This window comes from Rhinolophus sinicus, chromosome 1 (genome assembly GCF_057876585.1).
Source record: "Rhinolophus sinicus isolate RSI-liver-muscle chromosome 1, RSI-T2T, whole genome shotgun sequence".
NCBI classification, from domain to species: Eukaryota; Metazoa; Chordata; class Mammalia; order Chiroptera; family Rhinolophidae; genus Rhinolophus; species Rhinolophus sinicus.
The window spans coordinates 200818561-200833044 of NC_142501.1; the positions used below are offsets into that span (position 1 = coordinate 200818561).

Below are 14484 nucleotides of genomic sequence, written 5' to 3' on the forward strand. Positions count from 1 at the left end.
GTTTGGGCTTACAGCCAGGCTCCTTTCTACCTCTGTCCTCTGATTTTTCAAGCCCCAAGATTGTGAATTTCTCTTTGAGTAGGACCTGTCCTGGGGCAAAAGTCGTTACAAACAATTTTCTGAGTACTCCCCAGTGCCAATTCCTTATTCTTCGTGTCAGTTTCTCTCTGTTTTGTGTCTGGTTTCCGCTTGCTTTGGATCACTCTCCATGTGTTCATATGGGTGTCATTTTGTAGGTTGTCCAGAGCGTGTAATTGTTAACTGCAGTGATGGGATAGGAGCTACTCGGCTATTACTAGAAGCCTGCTTCCTTTATTAGATCCTCTAAGATTGTTAGACAGTATATTAGTCCCTGCGAGAAGACTGCAATTGTTACATTATTTTTATTGTGGTGATAATTTCATAAGTGTGTATATGTGTTAAAACTGATCAAGTCGTGAATTTTAAGCAGTTATTGTATAAATAGACAATAGCTGACATATAGTACAACAGTAAAGCTTTACAGTACATAGAACCCTTTTCTGAATAAGAATTTTGATTAATTAGGAACGCTTAAATTTTATGACTAAAGTAACTGAAGTGACTTTATAAATTTATTTCTGCAAGTCCTACTTCAATCTAAATTCTGTGTAGCAGTACAAAGAAATTGAACTCTAAGGGCAAGAACCTGGCCTGACATTTTTGTTGCTGGGGACACTTGACTAAAATGAAAATCTTCCCTAAGAAGACTGAGCAATCCTTTACCCAGAGTGAGCCTCGGAATGATAAAGAAATTGCAGAATAAGGAAATACAGTTATTGAATAGGTACCTGAGACACCTGTTGATTCTTCATCGGTCTCCTCGTGCTACGAATCCTTCATTGTAAGAATTAGAGTTTCTAGTTTTCCTCAAAGATGAAAGTGAAGCTGCTTCTTTCTCCTTCAGTGTCCAAATAGGCTGCTTTGATGAGTCCTGAAAATTTTACTCTGAAAATTGGTTTTAGACATTGATGTATTGCTAAAAGTTATCTAAAAAAACAAATTTGTAAAATATACTTACCGTGTTTCCCCGAAAATAAGACCGGGTCTTATATTACTTTTTGCTCCAAAAGACGCATTAGGGCTTATGTTCAGGGGATGTCCTCCTGAAAAATCATGCGAGGGCTTATTTTCTGGTTAGGTCTTATTTTCAGGGAAACATGGTAGGTCGCTAAACCAATGGTTTGCTAATGTGCTCTGAGGCACCACAGTGAGTTGGCAGAGGTGCAGTGGTAGATTTTAAGTTTTTGAGGAAGCATAGTGATACATTTGTCAGACCCCAACCACATAGCTTCTAGCTCCAGGCAGTGATGGGGTCAGCATTCGATCGTGCTGCATTCCTTTTGTTGGTGCTATACTTTGAGATACGGGATTTGGGGTGATTACTGTGTACAAAGTTAAGTACTGTGTGAAAATCATTGTGGAACAAGAAATAAGGGTATCACTGATGGTTGATTACTTTTGGAGTGCTCAACAGGTACACACAACCCATTAGGAAATAGCTGTGGTTATTTAGGAAGCATATAGAATTTATTTCAAATTGTTATTAATGATGCGTTACATTTTCAAATGGCTACTAAATTATTAGGATGTGCTTACACAGTTTAGAGATTTAATTTAGTAATTGGAACCACCATAAGTATTTCTTTGGGGCTAGGGGTATCATGAAAAAGTTATCTAGTCAGTGAAGGTGCTGTGAACCGAGAAAGTTTGGGAACCTCTGTGGTAGAGAATGATTTTTATTGCCAATTTTATTTTATATACTTATTCCTAGTTCAATAGAGTCAAAGTAGAAGATTTGACAAACATTCTGGTTATTTAAATTTAATGTCAAACTGTTTTGTGTCACTTTATCTTGGAAAATATTTATTACAGTGTATTGGTTTATTTACCAACTTAGTAAAGATGATAAACATTTTCTTTGATTCAGAATAACAGTGCCTCAAAGTCTTTATTAGAACATTTGTTGTTGTGTAGCCATTAATGATTTAGGAGACTAGAAAACTGTGTATTAACTTCTACACATAATTTTATAAGTTGCGTAAAATGATACTTTATGTCTAATGATTTATCATTTCTATCTACTAAAGGCAAAGCGTAATGGGTCCTGTGGGAGGGGGAATAAAGGTTAATTGAAGGTTCTGACATTCGCTCTTTAGTTAATAGGTTTTATATTAGAGAATTATGATTTCATCTTGCAAGTTAAATTTACTGACAGCTATTTAGAAATACAGCTGTTTTATAAACTCAAGTGTACCTTTACATGGAAACTCCTTTTGTTAAACCATTAATTGGTAATTTACTAAGTCTTTTTTCGAGACTTAACCAGTTGTTTCTTGTATAACCCTTTTACCTCAAATATTTTCTTAATTACACACTTCATAATATTACTCTCCTTTCTTCGTGCTTGAATGTTGCCCTCAGAATAGTGATAAGGTAGATGTCGCTTGGAAACTTCTCCATTAGAACATGCCATGGTATTCTGCCTTTGCATCCATGGTTCCCCCTCCCTTCTGTACCCCGCTCTCCCTTTTTTCTGGAACAAGTCTCAGGCATCGTGTCCCATTGCACCTTGTTCATACTTCCATGAAAGCTCTTTCCACCATATTTTAAATCTCCCTTTACCTGCTTGTCTGGAGTTGTCCCTGTAGTACTTAACATGGAGGGGTCATTTTTTAAATTTGTTTTTATCTAGCAAGCGCTTGGCCCACAGTGTGCATTCAGACGTGTTTGCTAAGTGAATGATAGAAGCCCGTGTTGTTTCCCTGTGTGCCTGACCACATTTTCTCTCTTTTTAAAATCTTTCTTCATGCAGTGCCCTAACCATTTCTAATATTCAGGCTGGATCGACTGGAAATTGGGGCTGTCATGTCCAGACCAAACGCGGGAACAATACCAGAACGGTCGATATTGTCGTGTTAGAAAGCTCTGCCCAGTATTGTCCGCCTGAGAGGGTGGTGAACAATAAAGGTGATTTCAGGTCAGTGACATGGAAAGTCCTGGGAAAGTGATTTGTCCCACGTTCCTTTTTATTCTCAAAGACACGTGATTGGTCTCCTATCCTCAGTAAGAATGTTGGAGAAATGTATGTGTATTCATATAAAGAGATGTGTATGTGTGTGTGTGCGCCAAAAAAACGTATACACGTGACTTGTATTCATATTTTGTTATTGATATATATTGAGTATTACAATTTTAATACAGTGTTTTCCTTTCTTAAAATGTGGATTCATTTTTTTGGCACCCTCTGTGTATATACCCTCAGATATCCAAGGACTACCCTTGAGAGCATTGATTTCAGAATCTTTTACAGAGATTTAAAAAAACCAAAATAGGTACCTGAACTTTATCTCAAATCTGTTGCTTTAAGACTGTCTGAAGGTAGAGCCACAAGTGTTCGTTTTTAACAGGTGGTTTTGTTGTAAAAGTGAAGAACCACTACTATAGGGAAACATTTTGGATATTTTACTTAAAAGAGTGCAAAATTCAGACAGGCTAATGGTATTTCCCGTTTACTTCAAGGGCTCTTTGGTGGATGAACTTGGGAAGGTTCGGTATTGCTCGGTCGGTATTGCTAGATCACTGTTAAGTAGACACCGTTATTTGGAGAAACACATATCCAACTTTCCTTCCCTCTTTTGATTCTTCTGGCAGTTAAGCAAGAAGGACTTTGGGAAATGAAAGCTGTTGTTTGACCAGAAACTTGGGGAGCCATTGGTATTGGAGTCTGTTGAGATAAGAGAATAAGTTAAATGTTACGATTTTTTTAGCAGAAAGTTTAGAATTTGTGAGAAGTAACACCTTTTACCATAGACTCTCCTTACTTTCAAAGTTGCTTTAAAACATCATTAAATACATTATTTACTTAATGTTCTTTATGTATAAGAATTTAATGAGTTTACAGTTGATTTAAAGGAAGGGAAATATGTTGCTCTGGAAAGCCGTGGAAAGATTGTTGAATACTCAGTTTGCACTGTTTGTGATTGGTACTACTGCTGCCTCGTGGCTATAGGCCCGAATTTTAAGGATAAGAAAACCCTTTGATGTTAATCTTTCAAATCCAAGGTAAAGAAGCAATAACAGCATCTTTAACTCAGTTTTTCGTTGCTTTTATTTTTGTCTTGTCTTTAAAAAAAAAATTTCCTTGAGATGAGTTTATGGAAATCAGTATTTATTATTGCCAATGGTAAGTCTTTTATGTCGATTAACTATTAGTCTATATTTACAAATATATTGTATACTTTAAAGTGAAATAGATAACATTTGTTAATTTTGTTATATTCAACATCTTTTGTTAAATAATCATAATGTGATATGTTTATGGTTGATTTCCTATTTTTACTCATAGTTTTTGAGTTACTTTACATTTTTAAAAATGGAAGAAGAATCTTAATTATTTAACCTATTAATGAATTATTTATCTTTCAACACGCCTTAAGATATGCAGTTAAACTTCCACTGCATTAATAAGAATTTAGTTTAGTGTTGCTTGATCTATTTATGCAGTTTTAGGTAATGACTCATATTTTGGTGTGACTGATATTATAATTTAGCACTTCTTGTGTTACAGGTCAGCTGTAACTTTTATTAGATATGTTCGATTTCACTGTCAGTTTTGGAGAAATGGAGCTGAAATAACAGCAATCCATGCCAACATGCGTGTGTTGTCACTTGCGTAGTGAGTGGCTTCTCCCTGACATCTTCAGTTGTACGCTGTGTTGGAGGTCTTCAAAACCACCCCCAAGTGCAGGAATCGGCTAGGAGGACTCACGGCACTCAGCATGTAGTTGTAGTCACAGCTAAGATGTAGTATGCCATGTTTCCCCGAAAGTAAGACCTAGCCGGACAATCAGCTCTAATGCGTCTTTTGGAGCAAAAATTAATATAAGACCCGGTCTTATTTTGCTATAATATAAGACCGGGTGAATAGAATAGAGTAGAGTAGAGTAGAGTAGAGTAGAGTAGGGTAGGGTAGGGTAGGGTAGGGTAGGGTAGGGTAGGGTAGAGTAGGCTAGAATAGCGGTAGAATAGTGTAGAATAGAAATAATACCGGGTCTTATATTAATTTTTGCTCCAAAAGACGCATTAGAGCTGATTGGCTAGGTTTTATTTTCGAGGAAACAGGGTAATAATGCAATCAGATACACAACTGGATCATAAAGGGAAAAGACACAGGTGAGTTCTGGAGAGACCCACGTGCAGGCTTCTGCATGTTCTCTCCCTCCCATGAGGCTCACATAGAGCCTGCTCCTTCTCCACCTCTAGGCAGTGTTTCTGCCCAGGGAACCCCCGTGGAATCCCGGCACCCAAAGTTCTTACTATGGCTGGTCACGTAGGCACCCTCTGCCTAGCATGGACCAAAGTGTCAGACTCCCAGGGAGAAAGCAAGAAACACTAGTGCTTGTTCAGGAGGTCTAGGTATCGTGAACAACCCCAGCCACTTAGCTATTCATGAGAACGCTCCAAGTTCCAAATACCCAGATGCCCCTGAGAGGCCAGAGTTGCAAGCAGGGCTTTCTAAGGATGGCAGTGCGGGACTTGCTATGGTAACTCTGTCTGTACATATAATAATTCTGCTTCTGCAAAAGGCCCGATTCTACTTATATTGGACAAGATTCTGACCTTACATATCTAATGGTTATATAAACCAACAATACAATAACAGTAGTTAAAAAGAAAGGCAAAACCATTTCTTGATACAATTTCCCTGTATATTTATAGCAATATTTAGAATATTTTAGGAAAATATCCTATTGTGTTATGGTATTAAAATACACTTGGTGGCTCATCATTTAAAACGGTTTGGTTCAGGTTAACCTTTTTTACTAAAATAATTTTGGTCTTTATTCTTGAAGGAGTTTGGTTTCTTTCTTCTCCTGGAGCTTTTGCTGTGATTATACAGGACGTGATCTCATCCTTGATTTTCCTGTGTTATTATTTGTGTCAGTGTAGGTTTCCTTATACTATTTTGTCCTCATCTCTCTAGGTGGCCCAGAACGTTGGCAGGCATCACTGCCCATCTTCAGTGTACTCGGAACACGCACGGCAGTGGGATCTATCCTGGAAACCCGCAGGACGAGAGAAAGGCTTGGCGCAGATGTGACAGAGGTGGCTTTTGGGCCGATGACGACTATTCTCGCTGCCAGTATGCGAATGATGTCACTAGAGTTCTTTACATGTTTAATCAGGTAACTAGAAAGGCTTCAGATTTGCTGAGATGCATTGATAAAACATGGTATTTAAACCAAATACGTAAGTTCTTTTTTTAAAATATTAGTAAAGCAGAAAGATTTGGTGTTTATACTTCAGTTGACTGATCTGTCTCCGGAAGAAGGTCTGGTCTTCTCAACTGGTATGCAAGACCCTCTGTGTGGTGTTGCTGTTTCTTTCCTGGCACTGCCTGACTTTGTGCCTTGGTTTCAATACCTTTATCATCTGTTACCCACCAGACAAAATCCCAACCATCGTTCACATCCATCTGGGAAGCCACCTCTTGGGTGCCTTTTATAATTTCTTTGTCACAAGTGATCTCTTGTCATATTTGTAATAATCAGATGCCTTTTCCTATCTTTGTTTCTATGCGTCTTTTATAAACTGTACCAGATTATAAGAGCTGGATGATAGTTTCTGTATCATGTATTTTTTTTTGTGATCCTTAGAACCTAGTGTATACCCTTGTTGCAATGCTCGGTACTTAGTCCTGTTTAAGTCAATAAATAAATTAATGTAAAACTTGATTGGTAGTGCATGGAAATACAGATAAGTGCTAAATAAGTGGTTCATACTCCTGTGCAAGGGAGGTATTGACCCTTCCCAGCTGGAATCGTCAGAAACGGCTTTACTAAGCAATTGGAATTGAGTATGTCTAGAATATGGAGAAGTAGAGAGGAAGAGATGGTACAGCATGTGTACCTGATGTGGTTTTATGTATTGTTATGTTTCATTCGAAGTTTTAAAAAGTTGCGCTCAGGTTAGTTTCCATTAAAATTTTATTTTTCTTGGGTTTGAAAAAGCACTTTAAGAAGGTCACTGTGACGAAATGATAAAGTTTGAATTCATTGCAGTGGTTTCAAATACGAAGATAAAACATCACAATTTTGTTGCTCAATTTGCTAAGTACTTCTTTTTGCGTTTTTAATGTAGATGCCCCTCAATCTTACCAATGCTGTGGCCACAGCCCGACAATTATTGGCTTATACCGTGGAAGCCGCCAACTTTTCTGACAAGATGGATGTTATCTTTGTGGCCGAAATGATAGAAAAATTTGGAAGATTTACCAAAGAGGAAAAATCAAAAGAGGTATTTTTCTATTTTGGATTTGTAGCATATAGTATATCAACAAATGGTCCGACAATAGACTTGAATCTCTATTGTTAAAGCCTGTCTATGTTTGCTGTATTTGAATTAAATAAATTCACTTTTAATTTCCAAAAATATCATTGAGAATCATGCTCTGGCTGTTATAGTGACCTTTTGTTGGGAGGACTAGAGGTGAAGTGTCAGTTCTGGGAAATTAAATTTCTGCGGTAGAGCATAGCCAGTCTTAAGAAAACAGCCTTTTGCATACACATGGTTGGTTGGCCTGGGCTGACTATTTTGGGCCTTCCAGATTTTTCTTCTCCATACAGCCATTCGCTCATCTTTTTTAATGTGAATTTTAGTCAACCAGTTCGTGGTTAAATTGCTTCATTCCTTTTGTAATGTCTTGGAGAAATGAAAGACTGTTTTAGGAACTTTTTTGAAATTCCAAATGATTGGAATATAAAAGTTATGAAAATGTAGTGACTTTGAACAGGGGTGCATTTTAACGGGGTCACGTTAAAACTAAGATGTGCTGGTCAACATGATATCCCATGGGGAATAACATTGACAACCTCAGGTTTCATAATGAATGAGCAGCAACTCTTGCTTTGAATACGTTTTAAGACTCCCATGAACATATTCTTTGAGTTATGAGAGAACTTTCTATATGCTGTTTCTTTTGTGATATATTCACTTACACAAAAATGCATCTTAGAGTTAGAAGAAACCAAAATCAAGTTATAAACTGAAGCCAAAAGATAATTAAATGATATATCCAAGGTTATACAGCTAGCTTAGGGCAGGGCTGAAACCAGAAGCCAAGAACAGTGACTGTCTATTCCAGAAGAGTTTTCTGCAGCATCGCATGTCTTGTACAATGTTACCACGTCATCATGACATTCCAAAAGCACTCTTTATACAACTGTGGGGAAAATACTGTGCTAAAACAGAGTCTAATATGTAGGACATCTCTGATGCGTGAATATGTTAAAAGGTAAATAATGTATACATGTTTTCCTATGCCCAGGTACCCGTAAATCATATAAACGAGGACTTTTTTTGTTGGTATAATGTGTTACTATTTTGCATTAGATGTATGTATGTAAACCGGACTCAGAGAAACGCACCATTTGACAATGAGCTAACATTTCAGTGTTGTTATCTGAACTTCAGACCACAGTTTTCTAATGAACTGCCCTGCTTTTTGGATGTGTCTCTGTGCCACAGCCTGCTTCCTGTGGTGAGTTTTCTCAGCACTGGAAGAAGCCATCCAGATTCTGGCTCTGTGGTAATCCTGCTCGCCATTGTTGATTATAATCACAGGTTAGCTGCCCACATGATTACAAGTCATTCGTGGAAGTGGGATGTTTTGAATCACTTGAGTAATTGGAATGACATTTGGAATGTGGACATTGAAAAGGATTTTGCCGTCACATAATACATAGTTATTCCCATGCCTCCCTGTTTTGAAGTAAAGGACTTTTGCTCCCCTCCCAACTCATGAAGAGCAGTGGGGTACCCAGGGATGTAGATTTCACTGTGTTGCCAGCGTGTGGTGTGAATGGTCTGCTGCTTCGGTATGCGCTGAGGGGAGGACTGGCAGTAGGTTTTGTTTCTTGAGTTATTAATTTAACCATGGGCCCTTTATTTTAAAAATAGGGATGCCACTTGCCCTGTTTTACCTGCAAAATTTGTGTGCACAAGTGAGAAAATACAGGTGAAGCTATTATGCAGAATAGTTGCAATGCTAGGGTGTAATTTTATAGGGTTAGGAAATTTAACATTCTTAGGATCTCAGAAGCTAAGAGGGTCTTTTAAAAACATCGTCAGAGTGCTTTCATTACTTCTCTGAAAACTTCGTTTGAAGTCGATGGCTATTTCACTGGTTGACGTAGGAGGTCAAGTATGAACTATCTTTGGAAACAAATGATGGCAATTTATTAAGTATAAATAGGAAAAACAGAGGGAAAATATTCAGGTTTGAATAACTGAAGTATAAATGTAATGTTACTTGTGATGCAGTGACAGACATCTGAATTAACTTATTCTTTGGAAAGTTAAACTGAAGGCCATAGCTTCCACTGTTTATTAGTACAGTGAAAGGAAATCAGGCGAGTTAAAGGGGTCATCATTTTAAGTTGATTACTACAGCATAAAAATTATACTCAGGTATCGTAAAATGCGTACAGCTTAATTGAGCAAATAATGAAATTGATTTTTGTTTGGTGTCCAAAAAGTTATTTTGCGATGGATAATTTCATAACTGAAATATGGTGAGGAGTTGGCTTTTTAACCCGTGATTGAACTTGGCCCACACTGCTGTCTTAGGGTGGGTGCTAAAAGCTGTCAAACTGCCAGATCTAAATGGTATATTTAGTGGGGTCTTTTGAAAACAGCTGAAAATTGTCTGTCAGGCAAAATAAACATCTGTTCCATATTTACGAGAGTGATTTCTCTTAGGAAGACAATATATATGTATTTCAGAGAATGAGAAAGTATTTAAAGATGAGATTTGGCTGTGTGGTATAGTTCCCTTCTTGTGCTCGGGTTTTGAGAATGTAAGTCAGTCGTGCACCTTTACACTAGTTGGCTACAGAATTCATTTGGCACATTTTTTTTGTACAGATTTTTAAAAACTTTGAAGTTCTTTCATTTATTCATTTTAAAACATAATCACTTCTGTATCGGTATTTACGTTTCTTTTTTATTTTCCGTATTTCTGATTTTCTTTTTTTGTTGACCTTGTCATACTTTTCTGTATGTTTCAGCTTTTCAAAGACCCAGCTTCTGGCTTGGTGATCCTTTCTAGAACACTGTTTCTCAAACTTGAGCATGCGTTCATATCAACTGGAGGGTTTGTTAAACAAACTTTGCAGTGGGGTCTAAGAAGGTTTTCTAGTAAGTTCCAGGTGATGCTGGGGTGACATATCTTTGAGAAAAGCACAGGCTTTGAGAACCACCATGGTGTTGTCATTATCTATATTTACCTTGCATTAATTTTTTTTTCTTTTGGGTTTAACTTTTTAAAAACTTTTCAGAAACTCTTTTTTAAATTAGGAAATTCCAAAAGTATAGAAGAGAGAATGCTCTCATTAATACTTATGTTTGTTTACCTTTCACCTTCAACAATTTTCAGTATTTACCAATCTTGTTTCATTAATCCTCATATTTCCTTTGTCCTCCATCCCTCCCTCCCTTTTCCTCTCCCTCCCTCTTTCTGCCGCTCTCTCTCTTTCCTTCTTTTTCTTTCTTTCTTTCTCTCTCTATTTTTCTCTCTCTCTCTCTCTCTTTCTCTCTCTCTCTCTCTCTCTCTCTCTTTCTCTCTCTTTCTTTCAATTCTGGAACATTTAATAGTAAATTCTAGATACATTTTTATTTATAATTGTTCTAAAATATAAGGAACTTCAAAACAGAATTATGATACTGTTTATTATATGACCAAAATGAGCTCTACGTCCTTTATATCATCAAATATCTAGTCCATGTTCAATTTTCCTTGATTATGGTTTTTTTAAGAATGTAGATCTTGTGTCTGGTTACTTTATGAAATTCATCCATATAATTTTGTAGTTGTTTATGGCGGATTTTTCTAGACGTACAGTTGTCACTAGCAAATAATCAATTTATCTGTTCTTATAAAATGTTTTTTGTTTTTTTTCTGGTTATACGTTGATGAGGACCTCAGAACAATGTTGATTAATGTTGTTGATAAGGGATATTAATGAGAATGGTCTAATTTATCATTATTAAGTGTGATATTTGTTTGCTTCTGCCAAGTGCCATGGGACAATTCCAGGGTAACTGGTGGCTTTGAAATTAGTTCTCAACTTGAGGATTTTTAGACCACAGAAGTAATGTGAAGTCTGGCCTCAGTCCTGTATAGGGGTCAACTGGTGTTTACAAGTTGTCTGGGAAGAGGTTTTTTAACCTCCTTCTACCTCATGCCAAGGTCAAGGAGGCAAGTTTCAAGTTTCCTCGCTGTCCCTTTCCTTCCGTGAGGCTGATTGAATGCTGGTTTGCCCTGACCCTGCTGGTGTCCTCTTGGGGTTATCAACTTCACTCAGTGGTGTTTTCTCGTCAGGCCTGTGTTTGTGGGTCCTTGGATTTGTGTGGGTGACAACACATATCCCTTGGTCAGCAGAGTTCAGCCGCAGAGCTTCTGGATTCCCGCTATTGTGTTGCTATTGGCCTCTGGAGGAATGTTTGTATTTTGCCTGGTCACTGATGCATTTAAAAAGAGAACGTTTTCCCTTGAGCATTTTCACTCTTAGCAGGAGAATTGTCCAGAATACTGAGTCCTCTGTTCTTCCAGAAAGGGAGATGCACATATATTTTTGTAATCAGAAAAAAACAAAACCTGCTTCCATTGGGACAGTTGGAGGAATCTTAGGAGTTAAGCTTTCCATTTGTTGTGAAGGTCCACCTATGGCTGAGGGCCGTGCCTATTAAATCCTGCCTCTCTAGAACAGGCCACCTCACAGGTTCCAAGAATTTGTTATCAAAACAACTTCGTCTGCCTGGAGGAAATGTTCTCCTTTCTGTTGATAATGGTAAAGTTGTCTTCATTGCCTTGACTAGAAACATGTCAAGAATCCATTTCCCCAGTCACAGCTGCCCTACACTGATGCAGACGTTGAACTTCTCTGTGCCTCTTTTTCTTCTCTTCAGAGAGGAGAAAATAATTACTTTTAAAATTTTGTTGGGCTCCCTCCGATCCTTTCTGTAAGGTAATGAAGAATAAATCCACTGTTATTCTCAGCCCCTTTCCCCTCTTCCCTTCTCACCTGTTTCTCCAGTTCCTCCATCATCACCATCGTCATCATCCTGTTTACTCCTAGACCACAATAAAACCGGAAATGTAATAGGTACCGTAGCTTCTGATGATTATCACAGTGGGACCTCTTAATGAAGATTGACTGCTTAACTAAGCAAGCTGCCGAGAAGCCAATGATGGGATCCCTGAGGCAGTCAGGTCACTGACGCTGGTTAAGAGTGATGTAAACACACTTTTAAAACTTGACTTTCACAACAGAGCAATTTTTTCATTAAATGTAATCAGAGTAATAAACTTGGAGATAGTTGCCATCTCAATATTATATTTAATTTGCACCTAGCAGAAAAATCATGAGGACTGCTTGAACTTGAATAATAATAACCTCAGCTGCTGCTGTTATTATTTAGTCAAGTTTGGACTACATGTCAGTTCTTGTACTTTGCATTCCCATCTTGGCTATCCAAAACAACTGCCTCGCTTGCTGCCCCCCACACACGTGGGTCTGTAATTCTTGCTTTTCTGGTTTAGACTCAACAAGAATACCCCCTGCTGCTTTGCGCTGGAAAGCATAAATGTGGGAAGGGGTCTGGATTCCCCCCTGGCTTTTCTCAAAAGATGGCATGAATTGCTTAATGAAGGTATTTTGTTTTTCTTAATTTACTGTGGAATGAGCTGTTCCTAGCACTTCTTATAGGGTTCTTGATCTCATTTTGCAAATGACCAAACTGAGTCTTCTGAGGCTAAATCATGTGATTAGGGACATCCAATTTGTGACAAAGTTGAAATCACAGCCCAGGAGTATTTAACTCCCAGGCACATACATATTCTGCCTTCAGTGTGACATTACACACCTACTACATTAAAGCCAAATAGCATCAGGTTTAGGTTATGTATTACCTTGTGTGTTTCATATGCTAACGTACCAAATTTGTGAAATTGACCGATGATTCCTGGTCTCATTGTGATCAGAATTCCAAACACGTAGATGACAAAGAACAAGAAATACTCCGTCTCTTAAAGCAGATGGCGTTTAACAGCTTCAGTGTTATCATTGTGGCGTTTTCATTCTTTCCCCGGTATCTTTGATCAAGTGTGTTCACACATATTTTCATTTGATCCTCACTGTCAAGTGTGACAGGTGGCAAAGCAGGTGCGTGATTCCTTCTGACCCTTTTGTGGCTGGAATGGCCTTCAGGGAATGAGGTCAAGGAGAACTGCAATGCGTTGGAAGGCTGGTTGCAGTTTTCTAAACTCTGTGTGTCAGATTTCAGGAATACTTGTTTAATCCAGTGTAATTTTTCATGCACTGTTATCCATTCCATGTCCTTTGTTGCCACTATGAAGGATTCAGCACTACTTCCGCCACCAAGGTACACAAGCATACAGCGTTGTATGATTACCTGCTCTAGGGACCATTTTGGCAACTAATCCCTTTCCTTAGTCATTTCGAGTGAAATAATGAGAAAAATAGTTTGTTCTCAGCTAAGGCTATCACTCTAGTTAGCTGTACACCTTCTCAGAGATATTTCTTTTCTTTGCAGTTACTAGCACATGAAATCCCATCACTGGCTATAGTTCTTTCAACATATAATCATCATAGTTGTTCAGTAGAGATGATGATGTATTTATCAGGTCTCCTGTTGGATCTTCATAAAGTTTGTACATTTAAAACTTTTCAAAAGTACAGAACAGCAAGTTCATTTGTAATCATGCTAACCTGTAAACACCTCCTATATTTCAGTTGTGCCTTGGAGGAGAATCAGTATTTTCCTGTAATTTTTCTTTTAACCTTTTTCAGTCAATGGGAATTTTCTTTTCTGATAGCCAGAGAGCATATTTCACCACATTATTTCTTGTACCCTATTTATTTTTGTATAAAAATTTTTGAAATAACAGTGGGTAAGAATAATAGACAAAACTTAACCCAAATTATTCCAGCTACTCTGAATTCCTGTTAAAAGATGGCAGTTATGGGGCGGCCAGATGGCTCAGTGGGTTACAGTGGGAGCTCTCAACGACAAGGTTGGCGGTTCAATTCCCGCATGGGATGGTGGGCTGTGCCCTCTGCAACTAAAGATTGAAAACAGCGACTGGACTTGGAGCTGAGCTGCGCCCTCCACAACTAGACTAAATGAACAGCGACTTGACTTGGAGCTGATGGGCCCTGGAAAAACACACTGTCCCCCAATATTCCCCAATGGAAAAAAAAAAAGGTGGCAGTTATTCTGATTGCTGTATAAATGGCTGGCGCACATATTCAGTGACTGACATATCGGAGTCGCTACCCTTCTTCACAACTCTAGGAATAAGGGCTTCTTTGTTAGAATGAAATTCACCCCCATACCTGTTTGTTTACGAATATGCGCTAGGATGCTAGTGTTGCATAAATT

General features: G+C 38.0%; 1 protein-coding gene across 2 annotated transcripts in view; it reads left to right on the top strand.

Moving 5' to 3' along the window:
- The window catches only part of ADGRA3 (adhesion G protein-coupled receptor A3), a 114935-nt gene that overhangs the window by 60644 nt on the left and 39807 nt on the right, over window positions 1-14484 (top strand). For both annotated transcript variants that reach the window (XM_019743915.3, XM_019743916.3), the window contains 3 exons: window positions 2834-2998; window positions 6005-6206; window positions 7162-7317. In XM_019743915.3, coding sequence (XP_019599474.3) covers window positions 2834-2998; window positions 6005-6206; window positions 7162-7317 — 523 coding nt within the window. The remainder of the gene's footprint in view (window positions 1-2833; window positions 2999-6004; window positions 6207-7161; window positions 7318-14484) is intronic.